At 35.0% G+C, this 27359-nt stretch overlaps 1 protein-coding gene and 1 non-coding gene across 2 annotated transcripts; both read left to right on the forward strand.

Moving 5' to 3' along the window:
- Window positions 1-3362: 3362 nt before the first annotated feature.
- LOC126032148 (protein ELYS-like) lies at window positions 3363-7736 on the forward strand (the record flags this gene model as incomplete). Its single annotated transcript, XM_049789846.1, is given in 12 exon segments — window positions 3363-3564; window positions 3567-3611; window positions 3614-3653; window positions 3655-4109; window positions 4112-4160; window positions 4162-4215; window positions 4217-4311; window positions 4314-4349; window positions 4352-4884; window positions 4886-5999; window positions 6002-6718; window positions 6721-7736. Coding segments are annotated over 12 exon segments (4356 nt in total), but the record flags the coding sequence as incomplete, so codon positions are not given.
- Window positions 7737-19718: 11982 nt separating this feature from the next.
- On the forward strand, window positions 19719-19825 carry LOC126032919 (U6 spliceosomal RNA). The gene has a single exon (XR_007504079.1). It is a non-coding gene; the product is annotated as a U6 spliceosomal RNA (small nuclear RNA).
- The last annotated feature ends 7534 nt before the right edge of the window (window positions 19826-27359 follow it).

Here is a 27359-nt window from a genome sequence, read left to right on the forward strand (position 1 = left end):
GAGAATATACAAATTAACTAAAAAATAGAATTTCTAACACATTCATTTTCTGTACTAGCAGCTTCATTTCTCCATTTTATTTGAAGAGTAATGTAACTTTACATTATATTTACTTATTTACAGGAATATAATAAATATATTTTATTAAATATATTTATAAATAAAGATATTAAAATAATAAATTAAATAAATATATTAAAACTATATTGTATTAAATATCTACATAAAATAAATGTAAGGCCTCATAAAAATTACATTCTATTCAAGAATAATAAGATTATTCTGACATTAATAATGATTCAATTATTGTCAACACTATGAAACATTCTTCATTTTTTGCAGGATACGTCTCTTTAGGTATCAGATAAATACAATATTTCAGTTTAATTTATAATAATATGAAAATAAGATATTAACTATATACTTATATAATATATAATTTACATGTTAAATATATAAAAATAAACAAGCAATAACATAATTTATGTGTTTATTATAATAATATCTGTATATATTAAAATAATATATAACATATAGAAATATTTGTAAATCTATTTATATATAAAGAATATGCATATATAATGTAGAATTTAATGAAATTAAATTGCATAAAAATCTGTTTATTGATATCCACATTCTCTATTTTTAAATGTTAGCTAAATTGTGAATATCCCACTACTTGACTCTAAGAAGTATGACTGCTACTATGCTCCAATCAAATGCATTAGATTTAAAAATAGTTGAATGTGGGCCCGGAGAGATAGCACAGCGGTGTTTGCCTTGCAAGGAGCTGACCCAGGACCAAACGTGGTTGGTTTGAATCCCGGTGTCCCATATGGTAACACGTGCCTGCCAGGAGCTATTTCTGAGCAGACAGCCAGGAGTAACCCCTGAGCACCGTCAGGTGTGGCTTAAAAACCAAAAAAATAAAATAAAATAAAATAAAATAGTTGAATGTTTCAATGTTAGGTTGTGGGCCCACGAAACAATATTAGGTCTGATGCCTGCTTCTATCATTGCTTTCAGCAAGCACTTTATACTCTTAACAGTTTGGGAAAATAGAGAAAGAATGAAAGAAAAGCAAAAAAATAAAAAAATGAATGATAAAAGAGAAAAGAGAAAAAAGAAAAAGAGTAAAAAGAAAAAAGAGAAAAGAGAAAAAAGAAAAGAGAGGAAATAGAGAAAAGCAAGTCAGCCAGCAAGAAAGAGAAAGAAAGAAAGAAAGAAAGAAAGAAAGAAAGAAAGAAAGAAAGAAAGAAAGAAAGAAAGAAAGAAAGAAAGAAAGAAAGAAAGAAAGAAAGAAAGAAAAAAGAAAGAAAGAAAAAAGAAAGAAAGAAAGAAAGAAAGAAAGAAAGAAAGAAAGAAAGGAGGGAGGGAAGGAAGGAAGGTAGCAAGGAGGAAGGTATGAAGGTATGAAGGTATGAAGGTATGAAGGAGGAAGGTATGAAGGAGGGAAGGAAGAAGAAAGGAAGTTAGGAGGGAAAAAAGACAGGAAGACAGAAAAAGAAAAGAGGAAGGAGAGAGGAAGGTAATGGGTATAAATAAACAGAAAGAAACAAGGGAAAGGAAGAGGAAAAAATAAAAAAGTGAAATAGGGTTTGTTTTGACAGTGAAGTGTTTTTTTTTTTTTAAATAAGGAACTGATTTTGAACGTTATTATTCACAATTTCTCCAAATTGCTTCATATAAATCAAGAGCCAAGACATTTGTTTTTGTTCTGTTTTGTTTTTTAGGTCACAGCCAGCAGCACTCAGGGGATACTCCTGGCTCTACACCCAGAAATCACTCTGGCAGGCTCAGGGACCATATGAAATGCTGGGATTTGAACCACAGTCCATCTGCATGCAAGGCAAAAGCCCTAACTCCATGCTATCTCTCCGGCCCCAAGATCCAAGACATTTTTGTATGTTTTATTTAGGAGCTACATGTAGAAGAGCTCAGACTAATTCCTGTACTATAAGACTAACTCATGACCATGACAGTGCTGAGAAACATGCGGTTCTGGGGTCCTTGGGAGTTGGAATAGCAAGTGTGCTTGATCTATTATACCTACAGTCCAAGAATCAAGGCATTTAATAATGTTTACGAGACGAAACATTCAGTCACAGAAAACTATAGTTTTCCTATTGAACCACAATTATATACAATTAACTATTTTGTAAACATAAAAGTTGAATTCATAGAATTATGTGAATTGTTTTCTCTAAATGTTTACTCTTATTAATGCCAATTTGAAATTTTACACTCAGCTTTTAATTTTGCTAGAGTTTCTATGGAAAACAAAAAACCATGTCAGAGAGATTTGGCCTGAAATGGAGGATGTTAATGAAGCCATGGAAAAAGACATGTTCTTCATTTAATACTCATTTTAAAGTAATATTTTGTTCAACACTGCAATATATTTGAGGGACTTGTATGAGTAGTTCAGTATGTTAAAAATATTATACATACATGGTGGTGTACACTGTGGGTGGTTAACGTAGTAGGAAATCCAAGACATGAATCATCAATAAAAGGCACATTTTTAAATACAAAATAATTAGTAAATATGGGTTTAAACATATATCCATTATATACATATTTATGTACCCTCATTTGAAATCACTCAATACATTTATGAAACTGAAAGAATTACTGACATGGGAAATTTTTAAGCTAGATCAATGGAATGTTTGTCAATAACGTTTTTAGAAGAGCGTTAGTCTAATATTTAAGAGGTGCATGTCTTTGCTTAACTGAAAATGAAAAACGAACATTTAGCACAAAAAAAAAGTGGAAAATGTATTCCATAAAAATAATTGGGGATGTTTCCGCTGGTTTTACTGGGCACAGTGTCATTTCCAATCTGTTCCTCGCAGAAATTTCTATATACAGTGACTGGCACCACTGACACAAGCAGGTGTGAAATTTCCTGTCCTGGTCTCATGGACCTGCCCTCAAAGTTCCCTGGTAGCTCAGGTCTGGAAGCACAGAATCAAGTAAGAAAGGTTAAAACCAGATTACCTAATCCTCCCCATTCTTCCTCCCCAATTCCTGACCAGGTCATGCCACCACAATCCAGACCACTAAGTTGTGCACAGAAAACCAAGGTGTTGAGTGCTGAGCTGCCACGCGGCTTGAGCAGCCAAGGCCATCTCGAGTCTCCCCGTGGCTCAAGGGAGCTAGGAAGTGCCAGTGGAGTGCTGTTGGATAGAGGCAGCAGCTGGCGCCCAGCAGAGGTGTGCGTGCCTGAGAACCTTTGTGGCGTCTCCCAGGAGATGCTGTGATGCAGTCCACAGTGTCGCTGCTGTTTGGGCTCCCGAGGACCATTAGGCAGGCGGTCGTGGCGGCTCTGCGTCCATCTCTGCTTAGTGGAACTATGACAGTTAACTGCAAAAGTAAGTAGCGGCCTTCGGCCTTTCTCAGAAGTGACTCTTCAGGCCCTGGGCCAAGATGAAGCTACGGGAGAATATGGGCTTCAAGGAAAACTGACTCCAGGACTCGCTTGCTTGACTTGTGGTCCACAACTGGAGATTATAAACACTTTGACAGGACAGAGGGCATCGGCATATAGATTCCAGAGTGTGAACCTGCCATCATTCTAGCTGTCAAGGAATTCTTGTGGCACAAGAGAAAGGTTTGCTCGTTGGACTGAAGACAGCGAAGGGAGCATCCTTGTCTTTATGACTTTAGTCTTTCCAAAGTGGTGAAAGCAATAGCAATTTCAGGGAGGGTAACAGCTATTGAAACTGTATGTAATCAGGGAGGACCTAGTGCAGGCACTGAGAATTTACACCCCAGTTTGCAAGGGCTCTTTGGTGTGGCTGCAGTGGCCACAGATATTGGAGAGATCCTGCTGACAGACCTATCTCTGGATGACCTGCCATACAAACAGACAGGACTAAAGGCATCGCTTCTTCAACTCATGACTGGTATTCCAGTGAAGTAACACAGCCAGAGAACTTGCTAAGCAAAAGGACGCCATCTGGGTTTCGAGCTAGTAGGCCCATTAGGAACAGAAATTTCAACTCTGGTTTACATAAATCGCACAAACCAACTCGCGGTAGGGTTTGATGGCTACATCGCACTCTGGAGTATGAAAACCTTGACAGAAGAGTATTATACACAGTTGGAGGAGGAAGAACACCCATATGTGCTATTACTTTTCAAGAACCTGAAATGACCTAACAATTTCTGCTATTTGTGGGCTGTTCAGTCGAACAGGACAGTCAAGGGGGTGTACTGAGTTGCATCTACTTCAGTTGCGCTTTCGTGATAAAAAATGTTTGACATCAGGACAAAGCTTATATGAGGGGTTGCACTTCTGTGAAGAAAGTACACACTGGACCTTACAGAAGGCATCATTCCTTTACAGGACAGACTAACACCAAATTCTTAGGGTGTCAGACTATAGAAAAATTTCCATCTCTGTGTGATAGGGAAGACGGCCTGAATGAAGCTCTGTCTCCTGAAACTAGTGTTTCCATCTTTACCTGGCAAGTGAGTACATCAGAACAGGAAAAGCCTTCTGTATATTTGGGGATATTTGATATCAACAGTTGGTATAGTGCACAATTGCCTGGTGCACTAGAATCGGGTGAATATCTCCATAATAGCTCTTATTTTGCTCTGTGGTCCCTGGATTCTGTAGTAAGTAGGTTTTTTCCACATGATATCTTGCATATCTTAGTGCATGAGAGGAGTTTAAGTCGAGGAATTCCTCCTTCCCATCCACCTCCTGAGGAGTTTTTTCATCCAAGATGTCTTAATTTTGATGCTACTTGTTTGATGAACTCAGGAGTGGTTCACATCAATTGCACTGGCTTTCAGAAAAAGAATCTGATATTTTCAAGTGCATTGGGGCAATCTCACAACAGTGTCATTCTGATCATTATAAGCAATGTTTCAGGCTGACATGTCACCAAACTTTCTTGATAATCCATTTTCAAATTTAAGTCAGCAAGACCAATTAGAAGCTTTATGGTCTGCAGTAGACCAAACAAATTTCCTCGCACTTATGTCTAGATGCATAAAACAATGGGCATCAGAACACCCACATTCGGCCACTAAGTTGTGCTTTGTTCTAGAATGGACATGGAATAAAGTGAATGTCACCAAAGAAGAATTGGACAGACTGTGTGCGTCGTTATTTGATGGCTCATGCCATATCATTGATCCACAGACTATACAGTCTATCCATTGTTGTTATTTGCTTCTGTGCCACCTTAATGCAGTTCTTAATTGTTTGTTAGCAGAGGCCAAAAGCATGACTGAGAAAGGCAGATTGAGCCTGAACAATAAACGTATGTTGACTCAAATCACATGTCAGTACATACAAGTGGTTCTGTGGTTCTGTCGATTTGAGCTTCTACCAGAGGGCTTCCATGATGCTATGCATTTAAGAAGTTTATGCTATAACTACCCTGTAATTCAGGAGTACTACACCAGTTGTCGACAGAAGTGTGAGAGTTTTTCAAGGGGGGAAATGAATTCTGATTACCTGATCATTGATGGACTGGTTTCTCACCTAGGAAATAGGATTGAGAATTTGTGGAAAAACAATGAAGGAAGCACTGGAAAATATCCTCCTCCAAGTCTGTATGCACTGCTTGACATATACTTACTTGATAATATTCCAGAAGCAAACAAACATGCAGTTACCATCTATTTGCTGCTAGATATTCTGTCTTGTTTTCCAAACAAAGATGATTCTGCCATTGAATCATTTCTTAAGCTTTTTGCCATTTCTTATAGCCAACTGAAACTGATTAAAGGATTGTGGTATATAGACCATAAAAATTATGAGAGGGCTTTGGAACTTCTGCTTGACCCAGCCACAGTCGAACCTTTGCCATGGCAACATACAATGATTCTTCAAGCTTTCATAAGTCACGGTGAGCACAGAATCGCCCTCAGATATATCCATACCATGAAGCCAACGCTGTCCACAGATGAAGATGTTTGCTTTCACCTCACCATTTTGATCTATAATAGGTGTGTGGTTCAGGCCTTAAGTTTGCTGCGCAACATTCTAGTAGTTTAAACAGAAAAGACTTATTAAAGCACACTTACGACATGTGCCACAAAATGGGCCTTCTGGAAGATTTTCTAAAGCTACCTCTGACAGTCACTGAAGAGGACTGTTTGAAAAGAATTGTGCAAACCAATAACAATGTTCAGAACCATAACTTCCTTTTACCTCACCACTTACATCATGCCAATTATATCCCTGCCTTGAAGCTGAACCAAACTCTGCAGATGAATAGCATGAATGATCATGATCCTCTTATGGAAGTGAGACCTCGGATTCAAAATTTCATATTAGCCCAATGTGGGAAAGGGGTTCCTAGAGTTGAGCAAAAAGTAACAGTTGAAAGAGCTAAGCCATATAGTCGTTCAACAACCATTGTTCAAGAAACTGCTACACCCAAAGTGTTATCAGCATTTCCAAAGCCAACTTTAAAGAGAACTGTGTTGTCAAGATCTGTTTTCATAAATAAAGTTTTGTCTGACTTGGAGACAGTTGGCACAAACTGTAAACTAACACTGGCAATTCTCTTTACACCAGTCCTAGAATCAAAGAATCTCTCCTGGAGTATCTTCTCTCCCAATACTGATGCTTCTGTTGGAACCCCAATTGCACAAGCTTCACAAAAAAGTTCTAAAGAGCTGAATACGGCTGATTGTCCTGTGCATCAGCCTTCTCAATCTATGAGGGTGTTTCTGCAAGCCCCACCAAATCTCCTTTGGACCTACCATCTCATTTATTGCCAGTAAGTTCATGTGTCAAAAGATCTTGGGACCAAATTACCAAGGCTAAGGAATTACATTGCCTTGAAACTCCTCTTGTGGCTAAGAAAGCTAAAATTTCGGCCACAACAGTTAATGCTTCTGGATTTGCCAAATATAGTCCTCAATCCATTTTAAAGTCTTGTCGTCCATCAACTTTAGCATCACCATCTTTGTCTCCTGGACCTTCTCTTGTTCCTTTACAACTGAAGGAAACTACAATTTCATTGAGGGAAGAGGGCATAACTGCACCATGTACAACTGGAGTTGCCTATGACAACAAAACTAATATATATGTTACTACACCACCACGTTCAATTCTAAAAAAAACGGACTCACTGAAGACACGAAAGAAGGTATCTTTTTCCTTAGACCATCAAGAAAATGAAAATCAAGAATTGCATGTAAGGCTACAGGATACTTCCTCACATTACTTGGAGAAATCAGATGTGAGCGAAGGAAACAGCAGTCCTTCAACCATAATGGACCAGACTTCCACGGAATATCAGGATGCAGTATCACCCAAAGACTTCAAAAGAATGTTTACTCCCTTGAAAACTGTGAGCTCTTCTACTGAACTAATTGCTGATGTAACAGAAAAAGGTCAAGATGGTAATAGTAATATGGTTGAGTCTGATGGAAGTCCTCCTAAAATGCCACGACTTTCTGATACTGGGAATACCGAAGATATTTTGCTGTCATCCCTGACAGCACAACAGGCAGAAGTCCCCATGTCTGACACACCTAGGAAACGTGGTAGTCCAAGAAACATAAATGCTGATGATGTAGCACCCACAGCTCATGAGGAGGAGAGAAGTCCCAAAAGGAGAAAAGATCTTAGCATTCAAAGGAGATGGACAAGAAACACCTCAGCTACAACGATAAATACTCATGCTGGAGAACGAGCTTCAGAGAAGTCAGTTTCAGTTCCAGAAGAGGAACTTGAGACAGTGTTGAGCCTCAAGTAAAAAGTCAGATGGGGAAAGACAATCAATACTCTTTAATATAGTCAGAGTATTATTAGACCAATCTTAAAACGAGACTGATTTAACTTCCATTGCTTTATATTTCATTGACTGTTTAAGTGCTTTGCTTCTGTGATTAAGATTTCTATCACAGAAATCACTTTATATGGTTTGAAAAAGATACATTTCATAAAACCTCGAGTACTGATAATTCGGGACATATTAGTTTGTCCTTTGAATTGGGAAAAATAATGGAAATAAAAAATATTATGACTGCAATTGGTGATGCTTAATGTTGGCTGAAAAATCATCAATACATGAGTGCTGTAAAATGATGTATACCAAGTAGTAGATATTTTGGAATGAATGGACGATTCCTATTTGATCATCTGGAAACAAACTGCTTTGCTGGATAAGCTTCTAACGTTCTACTGTGAAGCCTAAGAGTGCTCTCTACATTATTTTCTTACCAAGTAACTCCAGTAATAAAAAATAATGAAAATTTCTATACCAAGTGTTGACAATATGAAAGTAGCAGTACGACTGTGGCCTTTTAGTCAGATTAGTGATATTTCATTGCTTTTTTGACAATTGATTATAACTTGGATTTTATCACTTTTTTAAGGATTGTAATCAAACTTGTATTTAAGCTGCATTTCTTCTATGGAATATGGACCTTCTTGAAATGAACTTGATAAATGAACTGTGTAATTTAAAGATCTAAATATAATTCAGTGAATTGTATTCCTTTGCATGACTTTAAATGAAAAAGTTGACAAGAGAAGAAAATGAAATCATTAAAATACTGAATATTGCATAATGCATGATATTATGTTCCCAATAGTAAAATATTAAAATACTTATTTACCCACTGGCACCAATCCATTTAGAGTGAAAGGAAAGCAACATCGTTTTAAAAGTCTTCGGGAATATGTCTAATAGTAATAGTAATATTGGACTCAGTAAACTTTGATCTTCAGAACCTTAGACTTTACTGCATTATTAAAATGATAACTCAATAGGTGTCTGAAAAATGTTTTAGAAAACATGAGGTTGATGAAAACACCAAAGAGCTTTTAGTGAGGGATTAATTCCTATTGATAATATGTTTAAATTGAAAATAAATTAAATTGAAAACTTTAAGTGCATTTCTGTGTGTTCATTTTTACGTTAATAATCCACAAATTTTCATTTTATATTAGGTGATATGTACCGCTATCTCACTGAATAATTATTGCAGTTTTTTTTAATTTTTTAATATTTTGAAATTTAAACCAATCTAAAATTCGGTTTTAAACTTCTTCCACAAGAGTAAACAACTTAGTAATTTTTTAATATTTTTGTTTGGTTGGTTTTTTGTGCTACACCAGAAATGCTCAGAGGTTACTCCTGGCTATGTGCTTAGACATCACGCCTCGCTCGGGGACCATATGGGATGATGGGGATCAAATCTGGTATATACCGGGCAGTGTGCAAGGCAATTGTTCAACTGCTGTTGTATTATGCCCTTGTATTATTTTTTTAAGTTTTTGTTTTCTTTAGTGCTTTAATTTACAAAGCTTTAAAAACAGACTTGCAACTCCAAACCTACAACCACTGTTAGTGTATTTTGACCAAGGACACAGGTTTCCATTAATCTCATACCACCTCCTTTTGCTCATACCACCTCCTTATAAATACCATTTTTATTTTATTTTATTTATTTTATTTTATTTCATTTCATTTTTTTGTTCTTTGTTCATACCTAGCAACACTCAGTAGTTACTCCTGTCTATACTCTCAGAAATCGCTCCTGACAGATTCAGGGGACCATATGGGATGCCAGAATTCGAACCACTTTCCTTCTGCATGCAAGCAAATGCCTTATCCATGCTATCACTCTGGTCCCTGCATTTTATCTCTCTGGTCCCATTTGTCAATAATCACTTATTAATTTAGCTCACAGCTTACCAGGATTGTTTTCTAATTATCTAATTATTATGTTTAAAATTATCTAATGTTTTAAACATCAAACTGTCAATACATGGTCTCTAGAGTCCTTAGAATAAATAGTTTTTTGTTGTTTGTTATTTATTTTTGGGCCACACCTGTTTGACGCTCAGGGGTTAATCCCGGCTATGCGCTCAGAAATTGCTCCTGGCTTGGGGAGACCCATGTGGGACGCCGGGGTTCATCCTATGCTAGCGCTTGCAAGGCAGACACCTTACCTCTAGTACCACCTCTCTGGCCCCAGAATAAATAGTTTTTATACAACAAGGATACAATGATGTTAAAATAAATGCAGTGAACATACCATACTATTTTTAAAAATATCTGAAATATGCAATGATTTTGTGTAAAACGAAGAAAACTTCACATTCACTACTTTTTAGAAAAATAAATGCACTTAAAATAGATAATTATCGCTATTTGTTATCATGTAATCACAAATGTATATTAATAGTCTTATTTATATGTGATATTTATCCTTTTTATTAGCATTTAAATAATGTGAAGTTACAGATAAATATTTCCAAAATTAAGTCACATGAGCAAAATGTCGAGTTTAGCAAAAATGTATTGCAATTACACAATTTTAAAGTAAAAATCGTAGTTTATGAAAGAGTTCACCCAGTAAATATCATTTTAGGAACAGAATATTTTATCTATTTTAAAGTACTCAGTTACATTTGAACTAAAAATTTAGGATTAAAGAGAAATAAATTACTAAACTATTTTATATGTGATCCAATTCATAATTCTTAATAAAGTTATAATACCTAACTTATTAACTATACCTATCAAAAGATTCAAAGGTATATCCATCCTCTAGAAATTTTGAGAGCAAGTAAATATCCAAAATATACTGAATATTGTGTATTAAATGAACAAAGCAGACAAAGCTACAAAAATATTAAAGTGAATACATTAACTCCTTTAAATTCTTTTCTAAGAACCTGTATTCTAAAGCTGGAGTGATAGGCATAGCGATAGGGCATTTGCTTTGCAAGCTGCTGACCAGGGAGGAACAGACCTGGACTCCATTCCCAGCATCCCATATGGGCCGCTAGCATGCAAGAAACTATTTTTGAGCCCAGAGCCAGGAGTAAGTTTGAGAATGCTGGGTGTGGTCCAAAAACTAAAAATCAATATAATAAAATAGAATAAAATAAAAACAATCGTTATTCTTCATGTACACTTAGTTACTAAAATATTTCATTTTAATGTTCTATGTCAAAGATCTATTTCTGTTAATGAAAAATACACATATTTTATATTTTCATTTACAAAATTTTATGTGTTAATAAATAGGGTTCCAATAGCTCATATATTTATGTTGATCGTATTATAAATATTATCTAATGCCAATGTAAAGAATGGCATTAGAAAATTGCACCTGAGCAAGAAATATGAATAAATATAGTTTTGCGTACTGTGTTAATGATAAGATATATTAATTTAAAGCAATTTGCAAGATTTAAAAAATTCTGTAACTACTTTGAAATGTTTGTTTTATTATAGTGAGATCTAAATTTGTTATTGGATTTGGTTTTTTTGTTTGTTTGTTTGTTTGGTTTGTGGAACATATCTAGATTTATATACTGAGAAGTTACTCCTGGTTTTATGTGCATCTTAAATAAATCTTCAGTTCTTGGGAACTATTTACCATAAAACAGTATCTAATCAGGTTCTACCTTTTGTAAGACAAGGACCTAAGACTTGTATCATCTCTTTGTCCAATAATAAATTTTTATTGTCATTTGTCTTCTAATAAATACAAGACATTAAAAAATAATTTCAAATTTCATTTTCATTCAGTTATTATTTATAATTTATTTTTGTTTATATAGCATTGTAACACTTTCCTTGAAACTATATATTTGTTTTTATTATTTTTGTTTGAAGTTTTACCTCATTCATATTACTATTTTTTTGTTATTGTTTTAAGGAGCTACATTTGGGTGGGTTTTTGATGCATGGTGGCAACTCCCAGTTGTACTCTGGGTTTTGTGATGCTCAGGCCCAATAGTGCTACAACAGATAATACTCATATTATCAAAATAGACCTACACATATTTTCGACCACAATTAAACCATATCCTCTAGTCTAAATCATATCAATTTTAAAAATAAATATCAGAGGGACCAGAGCAATAGCACGTGCCTTGTATGGGACTGACACGGGATGGACATGTGCTCAATTCCCAGTATCCTATATGGTCGCCCAAGTCAGGAGAGATTTCTGAGCGCATAGCTAGGAGGAACCCCTGAGTATCACCAGGTGTGGCCTCCCCCAAAATGTAAAAATATAAATATCAGAGTGATATACAGTAGCCAAAATGTTTGCTATGCACCTACGTTCAATGTAAATACTCCATATAGTGCCCCTAATCCCACCATGAGTGATCTATGAGTGTAAGAAGGCCAAAAGTATGCCCTGAGCACTTCTGGGTGTGGAACCCAGAAAACAAAATAAAACGAAAAAGGTAAATGTCAGTTGTTTTTGACAGAGTTTTATTTTTTTATTTTTGTATGAAAACCTATTTTCCAATAAAAATCAACCTAATTTATTATTTTAAAAAGTTTAAAAGTTTCAAAAATTGTTAGATGGTCATGAAAAAATAGAATAAAACATAGAAAACATATACCAATAAAAACTGAACATGAAGGTAAAATTGTTCCTTACTTTGAAAGGTCAATTTAATATACTAGTAGAAACCAAATTAATCATTTTGAGTAGTAATAGTTATGTTAAAAAATACACAAGCTAATATGAACAGTCATCAGGAATGTACAATAATTCACTAATTTATAGAAATACTATATACAAAACACGTTCACTATGTTATGTGTAGCATTCAACAAGAGACTTACTGAAAGAAAAGTGAGAATAAATGAACAATGTAGCTATCTGGTAAACTAATTTCTAGTCAGTAAGAGAAGAAAAAGGAAATGTGCCAATTTTATAGTTGCTTATAAGACCAACTGATGTTAAGGAGATTGATATCTTTAATTATTCGGTTCTTTGTAAATTTTAAATCATATCATAGTTACAAAATTTTATATCTAATACTAAAACATACAAATACGTTTTGCTCAACATTAAGTTAGAAATTTTGTTCAAGCTACGGCACCTATAAAGTAGTTCACATCTTGTTGTAGATTTATCAAGAGAATAAAGTATATATATGCAACTATACTTTACTGATTAAAAATGGTATTTCTCACATTATTAGTATACATAAAGTTTGACTCACCCCAAATATTCTTACAGTATTATATTTTAGTTGAATATGTATATATTATTGAAATATATATTTAATAATTGTTATAATTAAATTATCCCTTTATTATAGTTTATTATCCCTTTATAATTATATTAATATAACACATTATAATTAATATATCATTTTATATGATATAATATATGATCATATATAATATAATATTGTGTTATAATTAACATACAATCATATAATATAAATTATGATAATATGATTATATTATCCCTTTATAAGAGATATTTGGTATCCCTTTAAATATTATTTTCTCTGTTACTAAACTTACTTAATATCAATAAATAGACTTGGATCTGATTATACTTCTAATATTTAAAAATATGTTATTTTTTATCAGTGATAAAGGTAGTAGCTAGTCAACTACTTAGAGATGAGTGAACTCAGACATCTCTTTAATATCATGCACAAAGGTGAAATCAAAATGAATTAAAGATCTTAATATTAGACCTGAAAGCATAGAATACACAGAAGAAAATGTAGACAATAAATTTAATGACATCAGACTAAAAGCATTTTCAAAGTGAAATGCCACTGTCCAAGTATGTGGAAGCAAAAGTAAACATATGGTACTATATTAAATTTAGAAACTTCTGCACTTCAAAGAAAACAGTGACTAGGTTACAAAGACTACCATGGAATGGGAAAAAGTGTTCACCCAATACATATCTGTTAAAGGGTTAATATCTAGGACATAAAAGTTACTACTTACAGAAAATAACAATCATACACACACACACACACACACACACACACACACACACACACACACACACACAAATCTAACCCTATCCAAAAACTAGGTAGGAAAAAATGGACAGTCATTTTCTCAAAAAAAAATATAGATGACAAAAGTCACATGAAAAATGCTTTATATCACTAATCATCATGGAGATGCAAATCAAAACAATGAGTTATATTCTCATAACACAGATACTGGTACCCTCAGCAAACAATAAAAGTGAAAGCATTGCTGCCTGGCATGGATCTGGGAAGAAAGGGGCTGGCTCTCAATCACTGTGGGTTGGAATGCTGACTAGTCCAGCCTTTCTGGAAAACAATATTCATATTCCTCATAAGAATAGAAAGGGAACTCCCATATGATTCACTCCTAGGAATATACTCGAAAAAAAAACCAAAATCATTAAAAAAATAAAAAATAACCCTAGCACTCCTATGTTCACTGCAGCATTATTTATATTAGTCAGAATCTGAAAGCCACTCAGATGTCTGACACTACATGAGTGTCTAAAGAATCTGTGGTATATTTACACAATGGAATACTATTTGCTATTAGGCTAAAAAAGTCATGAAAAAAATTTATCATGGATCGACATGGATATTATTATGTTGAAAGAAATGAGGCAGAGTGGATATAAAAAAATAATATAATATGGTAGTGACATCCATAGGCAATCACGATAACCATGAAGACCAGTCCATGGTAGGATGCTAGCCAAAAGGAGTGGTGAGTGAAGTTTAAAGAAGAGAAGGATCTTCTATGACAACAATGGCTTGAACTTATTACTCTAGAGAAGGACTGAGTGTTGAAAGGGTATAACATGACCTGCACAGCACCCCTTCATTATCAATAGTGTAAATAGCAGTGTCAAAACGGAAGGGGAAAAGAAAGAGAAAACATCAAATAACTCTCCCAGAGATGTACAGGCATTGGGAGGTGAAAGGGAAACTGGGGATATTGGTGGCTTGAACTTTGCACTATGGAAGGTTGGTGTACATCTATGAATAAAACCCAACTAAACACAATTCTGCAGCCATGGTGCCTAAATAAAGCACTTACGTAGATACATAGAGAGATATATAGATGATAGCTAGATAGCTAGATTGAAGATATATAGAGATAGAGAGAATATATATATTTATAGATAGATGCTTATATAAAGAGATAGATCATTCTTTTTAAATATAATATATTTAGCACCACAATTCAAACATATTTGTAGTTGGGTTTCAGTCATTCTATTTGACTGTAAGATAAATATTATAGAAGTGAATATATAAAATTTTGGGAAAGGAACAGTATTCATTCTGACTATTATTCAAAACAAAGATATTCAAATAATTATTATATTCATACTTAAATAATCATTAGATGCTCTCATTGGTAGTTTTAGAGCTGAGAGCTGTGCATTCCATGACAGAATTTGCAAAGACTACCACATCAACAAGCTCTGTGTTCATTTTAAAGTCAAAGTACAGGAAACAAAGATTATTTCTTTAGCAAGGCAGAAGGATTGTGAGGGTGAACATGAGATCCCCATCATTTGTTTATCATTGTATGTTTTATGTGATCTGAGATTTCTGATTATTGGAACTTTCCATTTACTGCTCTTTTTTTTGTTGTTGTTTTGCTATTGTGGTGGTAGTTTGTTTTTTCTTTTCTTTTGTTTTTAGTGCCATACCCATGGGTGCTCAGGTTGTATTCCTGGTTCTGTACACAAGAATCACTCTTGGCTGTGCTCAGAGTACCAAGGATCCAATTCCTCTCTGAGGCATACAAGGCAATGCTCAGCCTGCTGTATCATTGCTTTGGATCCAAGCTGCTCTTGTGTTAACTTTTCATAAAAAAATGTTGTATTTTTAACAAACCAAACATGTTACTTCTGTGCATGTCCATATACACCATCCTCCAACAAAAGTGTGTATATATGGGTGTGTAAAAAAACATTCTCAATGTTGTTTTATTATTATACTGATTTTAGAATTAGTTCACTGAGTCAGAATTTATCTTTGCCATAAACACACATACACATGAATTTTAAAAATGTTTATAATAAATAACTGTGATTTTAGATTTTCAGAGATTTGGGAAATATTGTTTTATCTTATAAATGGAATATTCCATAAAGATAAAAGAAATCAATAATAAGCATTGTTTGTGTTTATCTTTTTGTTAGTTTTGAATCCAAACCCTATAATGCTTAGGACTTTATTCTCTGGTGCTTAGGCCTTTGTGCTGGGGCCCAGGGAGAGAACTCAGATCAGCCTGATGTAAAAGAAGTGCCTTATACATTGTACTATCTTGATGACCCCAAAGAAATATGTTTTAAATGTGATAATTAAATGTACTGCGAGTATGGCAGTATGTATCTAGTTCTCACTTCACATATGAAGTATATTTTAATATTTATACATTTTATATTCCATTCTTTATATTCCATTACTTCAGGAAATATAAGAAAAAATGCTTAGAAAGCATGGGAATTATATTATTTTATCAATTCTCTTTGAATTTTTAGTTTTATTTTGTTTTTGGACACATTGTTTTTAGTATTTAGTCCTCATGGAGTTCACAAGACAATATGTGGTGCCCAAGATCCAACCTACAGGGCAATGAACAGAGCAAGTGTTTTACAAACTGAACTATCTTTGTTTTATGAGCTTTTTCTTTAGTGTGTAGATGTTTTTAAATTAGTTATATAGTATGTAAGTTAAAAAAGTATTTACAAAATGGAGTTTATATTTCTCCATTTCCTCTTTAAACTTTTTAAGAGGAGGTTTCTCTGGTCTCTTTTCTCTTCGCCTTTCAATTGCTCATACTGATACTAAGGTCCTCTAACACACCCATCAAATGAGCAATGTATAGAAATTAAAAAAATTAGTTTATACAACCACTTTTTCATTTTTTGTAAACATGTCTATAAAACATTTTAAGATTTATTTATATTAACATATGGATAAAACATAACACCAAATCATATAAAAAACTATTATCAAACATAATGGGATTTAGGGCTTTTGACATCATGTTCTGTGAATGAAGATTCTTAAGCATCATATATGAGTATTTTGTAATAAATAAATAATAAATAATAAATAATAAAATTTATTACAAAATACTCTTATATGAAGCATGAACTTTCTTATTTAAAAATGTATATTTGGGATCCAATTTTTATTATTTTCATATTTCAAAGCTATCTATGAGATACGTTCACAAAAGACAAAATAAGGGCATGCTGATGGAACAACTATTCAAGTCATCCCAAGAATGTCTCTGTGTTTGTTTTTGCCATGATCAATGTCCAAAGAGCAGCAATAGATGCAACCCTGTAGTCTCCCAAGCACTGGCTGATTTAATACTGGAAGCCCTCAATACCAGATTGGTAACCCCAGTGTCTCCAGCTTTATAAGATCTGAGTAACAATAGAACCTCAGACCTTTGATTTTACAGATAGCCTCAGTACAACTTGGAAGCAACTCCTTATCTCCATCACCAATGCAAATAATTAATAATAATAATAATAATGATAATAATAATATTAATTGAACCAATAGATCAGAAATCACATTTTAATTCTTAATGTCTTAACAAAGGAAGCAAATGCTTATTCCAGTCACCAATGGAAATGATTAATAATAATAATGATGATGATGGTAATGATAATATTAAGTGAACCTGTAGCTCAGAAATCACATTTTAGTTCTTAATGTCTTAACAAAGGGATGATGTTTCCTGGGAAAGACTCCTATATCACAGATAGATTTATAAATTCATTTGAAATCTGATCCATTTAATATTTTGATTGATATAGTTTAGGTCTCTTGTTATTATTGTCATTAAATTTGACTTTGGTGTATAGTTTTGACATTTTTACCTAATGTACCTGATCTACTTGGCTCCTGGAACATCCACTATTTTTTCCATTTCTTAATTTGTAAAAAAAAAAAACATTGAAATATGAGTTAAAACAAACTATTTTATGGCCTAAGGCTCTATGGAAGAGGCAGGAACCCCTATCTAGAAGATATGAAAAAAATTAAAAATAAAATACAATAAAAAGGTTGTGTGTGTGGAAGGTTTGTTTTCTTGTTTGTTTTGCATAGGCACAGCAAACATTGAGGAAATTAGAAAGAAAATATCCCTGGCTTAAAAAAAGGTTATATTTACCCATAAAGCATATTGTCAAAAGATTGACTACAGGCTCCAGCATACTAATTATCCAACCTCCAAGGTCTTTATGGTCCCAAGAAGTGTTGTGCCAAGCATGGTTTTCCCTGTCAGGCTTCTGTAATTAGAGATCCTGTTTTTTGTACAGAACCTATTTCAAAATCTGGGTGATATGGAACATCATCTGATTTCATCTCATCTTTAAGGTGGAAAGTCAAGAAATACCTGCCCTTCAAGCATGTTGTTGCTGTTTCTTGGTCCTCAGGGAGGAATTCTCGCCTAGAACAAGTTGGAGCCGGGGTGGCAATAGAGCCTTTATGGAGGGAGTGTGATACCTGGTGCTAGTGCAGAAAATTGTGCCAGTTCTGAGGAAGGGATCCCAGCTTCGGGGTTGAACTATTGATGTCTGATGAACTGAGGCCTAAGTCAAGTTCCCATGACAAATATTCCAGGTGAAAAGGCACACCTGCACTATGAATTTATGATTTCCTATCTGTATTAGTTATAAACTTTTTCAATAAGTCATATTTTCCAAATTTAGTATGCCTGCAAAAAGGAACTATGCCACATGATACACCTGGTGCATATAAGGGTAAAAATACCAAGCTGAAAAATTGTTATAATGTGGTTCAACCTGAAATCAGATCCCAAGTGAGAGTTATCTACTAGAATTTCTAACAAAGGAGATTCAATAAAGAGATGGGGATGCAACCTCTACTTTTGCAATACACACTAAGAATTATAGCTATTAAGGAATTTGTTTACAGAAATATACAATGGAAATATAGGTATTTCCTTTATGTCTGTTGGGATAGTCTGGATGGATAGATAAAATCCAGGGCACAGGGGCCGGGCGGTGGCGCTGGAGGTAAGGTGCCTGCCTTGCCTGCGCTAGCCTAGGACGGACCGCGGTTCGATCCCCCGGCGTCCCATATGGTCCCCCAAGCCAGGAGCAACTTCTGAGCGCATAGCCAGGAGTAACCCCTGAGCGTCACAGGGTGTGGCCCAAAAACCAAAAAAAAAAAAAAAATCCAGGGCACAATTTCATCTTAAGAAATCGTCTTGTGGGGGACAGGCGGTGGCGCTAACGGTAAGGTGCCTGCCTTGCCTGTGCTAGCCTTGGACGGACAGCGGTTCGATCCCCTGGTGTCCCATATGGTCCCCCAAGCCAGGAGCAACTTCTGAGCACATAGCCAGGAGTAACCCCTGAGCATTACCGGGTGTGGCCCAAAAATCAAAAAAAAAAAAAAAAGAAATCGTCTCGTGGAGTCTTAGGAATGGTTCACAGAAATCAGGGATCAGGTAGTGTCATCGAGCTGAAGATATCTCCAGAATCAGATCCTGTAGTAAACAACAGTCCACCATGAGGGGAGATATGAGAAAACGGGCTGCATAGAATAAGTCAGCAGGAGCAGTGGCTACAGCTTCTTCCGGGGCCAATGCAAGGGGGTCTGGAGGGTGTCCTTCCATTTGGCTACCAACTTGCTGGAGCAGGCGAAGTTTTCGGATCTTGAAGAATTTAGAACAGAAATTAAAGAAAGATAATTAGGGAAAGATAACAGATCAGTGATGAGAGGGTGAGAGAATAGAAGAAGGTTTGTAAGGCAGTAGGCAGAAGCTGGGGGCAGTGGTGTTATATATACATGGACAATATACAACTAGGCAGGCATGAAGTACAATATAGATTAGATATATAAAGATGTATCATCACATAAACACATCCCCCTACATAGACATAGGAGGTCTATTTGTACTTTGCAGTTGAAGAACTGACTGTTAGAAAATGGGTCAGAATGTGTGCTCGCTTCGGCAGCACATATACTAAAATTGGAATGATACAGAGAAGATTAGCATGGCCCCTGAGCAAGGATGACACGCAAATTCGTGAAGCGTTCCATATTTTTATTTGAAAAAAAAAAAAAAGAAAATGGGTCTGAATGTTTTAACAAATGTGAGGACAGCACATCAGGAAGAAAGATTTTCCAGTTTCTAGACAATAAACCAATGGTGAGGGTAAACTTTGCTAAAAAAAAAAAAAAAGTAAAAGCTTTGATTAGTAGCGTGTACAGGGATCTTTCTTTATATAATCATAATGTTTATGTCTAGAGTACTAAGCAATATGTCTGAATGTATTGTCAGAGGCGTCTACTACATAGAATATAGTCAACCATGTCTGAAAATCAAGATTCCTTTCCTGAAAGCAAAATAAAAATGTGGCCTTATGGTATAATAGGAAATTAGCTTTCATTGAAAACTGTAAATGGCAAAAACGTACTCAGTGAATGGAGCCTATAACAAAAGTTTATTGTTTGTATTTTTATATTTCAATATTATCTGTGGCCATAAATATTAGATCATAATAGCAGATGTAACGAAATGGAAAATAGATAAATAAGAGTATTTTCTTAAGTTATTAGCATATTTAGCACTGTATTTGGAGTGTAATTTGATAAAACACTGAGATACAAAACAAGGGTGAACCAAAGAACTTAGAGAGTTATTATAGACATAATAAAATTAAGACCCCATATCATTCTTCTAGTGAGCACCTTAGCATGAATCCCTGGATTTCAAATGCATTCTGCACCTGTTTCTGTGATTAAAAGCATTAGGACATTATTCTAATATCTATAATGAGCAGGTGGTTGAAAGCCTGTCTGAGATAAACAACTTTATGCTTGTGACATGTTTCTTTGAAGTATAAAAGAGGATAAAGGCTTTATTTATTTCTTTTCTTCCACTCAATTTGCTTCCTTCTAGCTATGCCCTCACAACTATAGTTTTCAAGTTATCTACCATTTAGTTATCGACCATATGTGTGTTATTGTGGATTTATTCTAATATACATGTAAGTGATATCATTTTGTATTTATACTTCTATTTCTGATTTATTTATTTAATATAATATCTTCTAGTTCCAACTATATTGCTGTAAATTGCATTAATGTATAGTTTCTTCTTTTGAATCATTTCTTACTGCTCTGTAGCATTCTATTGTTTAAATGTGTGAAAACTTCATGATCCACTTTTCTGTTCTTGGACATCTTTGCGGATTTTTAGCTATAATTATGAGTGCTGCAATGAATAACAGTGTGCATAATTTCTTTTGGATGATGGGTATAGATACACAACAGAGGGATTGTTGAGACATATGTTAGCTCAAAATTGAGTTTACTGAAAAATCATTCTTACTAATTTTCATACGGGTTGGAGTTCTTTTTTTATCTGAAAATGTTTTTTTTCTTCCTTCCTATTTAAATGAGAGTTTAGCTGGGTGGTGAATTCTAAGTTGAAATTTTCTTTCATTCAGTAGTGTTACTTTCAAATGATAGCTCTGGTTTGATTTTTATGTGTTTTCCTTTATACTTGACGTGACATTCTCCATTTCTGCTTTAAAGAGTATTTTTTTGTTGTTTGACATTTTAATTACTGAATACCTTGGTGTTCACTGTTAGGGACTATTTTGTTTGCTTTTTGCCTCTTGGAATTATAAGGAAACATTTGTCCCAAGTATAGGGAATTTCTCTGTTGTTATCTAGCTCACTGATTGTTTCCCTTTCCTGTTTTTTTGTTTTGTTTTGTTTTTGTTTTGTTTTGTTTTGTTTTGTTTTTGTCATACCTGGAAGCGCTCAGGGGTTACTCCTGGTAGGCTCGGGGGTCTATATGTGAGGCCGGGATTTGAACCACCGAAGTTTTGCATGCAAGGCAAATGCCTTACCTCCATGCTATTTCTCAGGCCCACTTTCCTGTTTTCTTCGCCTTCTGGAATTCCTAAAATTCGGAGATCATTTCTCTTGTCTTTTTTTATTTAGTGTATTGCATTTTCTTCCAGGGTTTTGTCTCTCTTATTTTCTACTTCTTTGTCACTGCAGGCTTGTAATTTGTCTTCAAGTTCATCTATACAGTTCTCTACCTGTGTAATTTCACTATTTTTTAATCCCTTCAATTTCTTTTGGGTGGATTCTCTCATATTATAGAAAAGCTCATCTTTCAGTTGGTTAAATTGTCTACCTATAGTTTTTCTAATTTTTATTTTGCAAGTGACTCCTTGATTTCTATCACTAAACATTAATGTTGATTCTAGGTCCTCATCTACAAGGTTCCAGCATTTTGGTAAATTTGTAGATTTGCCTGAATTTCTCTCCATAACTCCATAATAGATGTCTTCCTTAGCTTACCCATTGATCTTTGCATTGAGTGGTTTGAATTGCTGGAATATTAGGGTGTTTTAGAAAGTGATCTATGGAATTCTTTGTATAAAATTTGGCTTGAGTATATATTCTTATGGTTGTTTAAGCATGATATAAATGTTGCATACTAGTTTATTGATTTATTTTTACTTGGTCTATGAGCTTTATAGTTTCTTTTTGGGGGAGACTGGGGTTGGACAAACATGGTGAAGCTCAAAATTTACTCCTGGATATGAGCTAAGAAATTGCTCCTGGCTAGGGCACCATAGGGAATGATGGAGATTGAACTCAGGTCTGTCCTGCATCAGTTGTTTGCAAGCAAATGACCTAGCACTGTGCTTTCACTCTGGCCTTGTGATGCTAAGGGGTTACTCCTGGATATGCTTTCAGAAATAAGTCCTGACTTGGGGGATTTTCTGAGATGCCAGGACTCGAAACAAGGTCCATTCTTGGTCAGCTGCATGCAAGGCCCTACCACTGTGCTATCTCTCTGGCCCCATGAGCTGTGTATTTTTCTAAAAAGAAATACTACATACAATCTTCAAGGAGTCTATGATATAAATTAAAATATCATTTCAATATAAATTCAAACGTGAAAAGGAGGATAGATGTGAAGTGTGTAGTTTTAGTAATGGCAGTGAAACTCAAAGGAGGCTGAGAGAAGGTTCTTTATGTTTTTAGCTATTTGGATTTCTATTTATCTTAAAGTTGTTCTGTTGCATTAAATAATTAACGATGGGGCTGGATGGAGGTGGATGGCATTCCAGGCCACGTGGCTTCGCAACCCCCCTCCAGCCGGCGGGTTCCAGGCCCAGGTGAACACCGGAATCAAGACTCACTCACAGGCAGGCATCAAGAAGCATCAGCTTTATTCATGCCCTATCCACCACATGTGTGTGGCCTACATCATAACCTTTCAAGCATTCAGCCATTCTTAGCCCTGCATCTTAACTCCTTTCAGCCATCTCCCTTTGGCCTCCATCCTGGTCAAAGACCAAAAGAGGTGGAGACCCAGAAGCCAGAGCGCTCAGCAGGGCAGCCCCTAATCCCCTGGCTCATGGGTTTATCTACCTATTCCAAGACCCCTCCCAGGAATGGGCGGGTCTCAGATAGGTACACCTAAATCCAGGGGGGGGGGTTATTAGGAACAAAAAGTTCCCCCAATATAGTTTAAAAGTATAGGAACATGAAAGTTCCGGAATAGTGCTTGGTAAAAAAGCATTAAGATAATTTTAAGTTACAGGTGGATAGTATATTTTGCAAAAATGTTATGTTTTTGAAAAGGGCTGGTATATTAATTTCCATTTTTATTACGTTGGTGCATGAAAATATTAACCCACCTTTGGCTAAAGGTGGAGTCAGAATTACAAAAGGGTCTTTATAATTCAGAAAGGGGGGAAATGTAACTCACCCTGGATTTAGGTGTACCTACCTGAGACCCGCCCATTTCTGGGAGGGGTCTTGGAATAGGTAGATAAACCCTTGAGCGAGGGGATTAGGGGCTGCCCTGCTAGGCTCTCTGGCTTTTGGTGCTTTGCCTCTTTTGGTCTTTGACCAGGATGGAGGTCAAAGGAAGATGGCTGAAAGGAATTAAGATGCAGGGTAGCTAAGAATAGCAATGCTTGAAAGGTTATGATGTAGGCCACACACATGTGGTGGATAGGGTATGAATAAAGTTGATGCTTCCTGATGCCTGCCTGTGTGTGAGTTCTATACCCGGCTTTCACCTGGGCCTGGGACCCACCGGCTGGTGGGGGTTGCGGAACCACGTGGCCTGGGATGGCATCCACCTCCATCCAGCCCCATCGTTAATTATTTAATACAAAAGTTGTTCTGTTACGGTCTATTTTATTTAAATGTCTTTTTGCCTCTTGAATTTGTACATCAGCATCTTTTTAGAGAGTGAGAACTTTCCCTTTTATTAGCTCCCTCACTACTTATTCTTCACCTATCTCATTTTTCTACCCCTTCTGGTATTTTCCTATGAACCCGAAATTATTTATTTTGTGTTATTTTCATTAAGTACACAACATTTTTCTAATGCTTCATCTTGCATTTTTATTGACTGTTTGTCATTGTTTGTAAATAAAATTTCTGCAGGCTCAACCATATGATTTTCCACATGTGTAATTCTGCTACTATGGCTTGCTAACATGTTTTTTAGATTCCATAGTTCAATTTTTATGTTTTCTCTCATCTTCTGATAGAGTTATTATTTGAGTTGGTTAAATTATTCATGTATAGTTTTCTTAATTTTGCAGGGCTGTGTAACTTGATTTCTATTACTAAGACATTAGATTTTATTTATGTCCTTGATCTTTGGCTCATGCTTTTTGGTGAATTTGAAAATTTCTCGGATTTCTCTTCATATCCCCAGCTGCATCTTTCTTGCATTGTTTTTGCCTTTATTATGTTGGAATGGTGGAGTTTCTGAGTGTTTACAAAAATGGTCTATTCACTATGTCCCATGATAATTATCTCTCTCAATGTCAATAGACTAAATTCACCAGTTAAGAGACACAGAGTTACCAGATGGATTAAAAAGCTTAATCCAACATTCTGATGCATACAAGAATCACATCTAAATAGTCAGAAAAAAAGATACTCAGAATCTAAGATTGGAGGACAATCATCCAAGCAAATAAATCCCTTAAAGCAGCTGGAGTGGACATATTAATATCAGATGGCACAAACTTTAGACTTACATTTATAAGGGACAAAGATGGACATTTATTAATAATCAAGGAATATGTAAAACAGGAAGAAATCATACTTCTACCATAGATGCACCAAATGAGGGTCCAATAAAATATTTAAAACAATTGTTGACAAATCTGAAAGAAGACTTTAATAGAAATACCATACGAGTGTGACATCTAAACACTGCCCTGTCACCTCTTGATAGGTAAAACAGGATGAATACTAATACGAATATACTACATTTAAATGCAGAAATTTAAGAAAGTGGCCTAGTAGAATATACAGGGCTCTCTATACCCTAAAAACTGGATACATATTCTTCTCTATGAACATCAGTCATTTTGCAGGATAGATCATATGCTATTCTATAAAATATGACTCCATAAAAATCAAGAGATTATAAATCAAAATTACCTTCTCAGATTGCAATACACTAAAATTAGAAGTGAACTACAAAGAGACACAGAAGAAAAACCTTAAATTCTGAAAATGAACAACCAGTGGGACAGAGATGAGTACAAAGAGGAAATCAAAGATTTTTTGGAAACAAGAATAAATACATAAATTGTCAGAATGTGTTAGACATAGAAAAGAACAACCTATGCTCATGTTTCATTGGAAAAAAATAAAATAAAAAAAACCAAATAAGAATAAAATCATAAATTTTCAGAAAGTGTTGGACATTGGAAAAGTGGTATTAAGAGGAATATTTATAGTTTTCTGAGCACATGTCAGGAAGAATAAAAGGACCTACATGAATTACTTAATGATCCAATTTATAAAATTAGAAAGTGTTCAACAAAATAAAATAAAAATAGGTAGGCAAAAGGAAATAACAAAGCTTAAAGCAAAAATTAATGAAGTGAAATTCAAAGAACAATCAAAAAAATCAATGTAAACGATGATTCTTTGAAAAATTCAACAAAATAAAAAAAAAAAAACACAGGATAAGGAATGGCTCTGGCTGGGTTGTGCCTCAGGTGAGTTAGCAGGAAGGGAGATCTGAGACTAGGCCCAACCCCCACTGCCATAATCTAGCTCAACATAGTTTGTTTTTTTTTTTTTTGTTTTGTTTTTTGGTTTTTGGGCCACACCCGGTGACGCTCAGGGGTTACTCCTGGCTATGCGCTCAGAAGTCGCTCCTGGCTTGGGGGACCATATGGGACGCCGGGGGATCGAACCGCGGCCCGTCCTAGGCTAGCGCAGGTAAGGCAGGCACCTTACCTCCAGCGCCACCGCCCGGCCCCAGCTCAACATAATTTTAGAAGTCCTATCAATAGCAATCAGACAAGAGAAGGGAATCAAAGGAATCTAAATAGAATAGAGGAACTTAAACTACCTCTTTTTGCAGATCTACATCAAAAACCCTAAAGAGTCCACAGCAAAACTCCTAGAAACAATAAACTAATATATCAAAGTACCTGGCTACATAGTCAATACACAAAAGACAGTACCATTCCTCTATACAAATAATGAAGCAGAGGAGTGAGAGATTAAGGAATCAATCCCATTTAAAATAGTATCTAAAAATTACCCAGGTACCTATCTCAGTATCTATATAGGTATCTATCTAACTACCTAGGAATAAATCTAGCAAAAGAAGTGAAATACCTTATTATAAAAATTCAGAAGAAATTCAGAAATTGAAGAGGACTTAAGGAATGGGAAGAACATCACATGCTCCTGGGTAGGAAGAACCAACATCAATAAAATGTCTATCTTACCTAAATTACTAAACAGATTCAATAAATCTCTATCCAAATATCTTACCTAAATTACTAAACAGATTCAATAAATCTCTATCCAAATTTAGACAGTTTACCTTAAAGACTTAGAAAATTCAATTATAAAATTTGTATGTAACCACAAGAAACCCAGGTTAGCCAAATAGATACTGAAAAACAAAACAATAGATTGCATTATTTGCCTAATCTGAAGCTTTACTAAAAAGCCATACTGATCAAAATGGCATGGCATTGGAAATAAAACAAACTCTCTGCAGTGATTACTAACAATTTTTAATGCCTTACTTTTATTAGGTATAAAATAACCCTTCAACTTCTTTGTTCTCAGTGGTTCCTGAAAAAATAGGGTCAATAAGCTAATCTTGCAACTCGTACTCAATCATACTAGATACAAGATAATGTACATTATCGTACTGTATTAATAAAATACTCCCATTTCCTTTTTCCTTTTCTTTATGTCTTCTACTTAAACCCAAAATCATATGACCTTTAAGACCACGGAAACAGACAGCTGCACACTGCAGACTTATATTACAGATCCCAAGCATCTAATGCATTTTTGCAAATTACTATTATCCTATTTCCTTTTAATTTTTCTCTACTTTTCCTACTTCATCTTCACTTCTCTTCTTCCTAATTTTTCTTCTTCAATTCAACCTATGTTTTATAAAGCCCATAATGTCAATTTCTTTTTAGAAAGGAACCTTGATATACAAAACACAGTGGCTGGTACTACATAGTAAATATACCTCTTTTATACCTCAACACCACACTGTGTAGCAGCACAGACATGAAACTATGCG

The sequence above is a fragment of the Suncus etruscus genome, chromosome 16 (assembly GCF_024139225.1).
Source record: "Suncus etruscus isolate mSunEtr1 chromosome 16, mSunEtr1.pri.cur, whole genome shotgun sequence".
In the NCBI taxonomy this organism is placed as follows: domain Eukaryota; kingdom Metazoa; phylum Chordata; class Mammalia; order Eulipotyphla; family Soricidae; genus Suncus; species Suncus etruscus.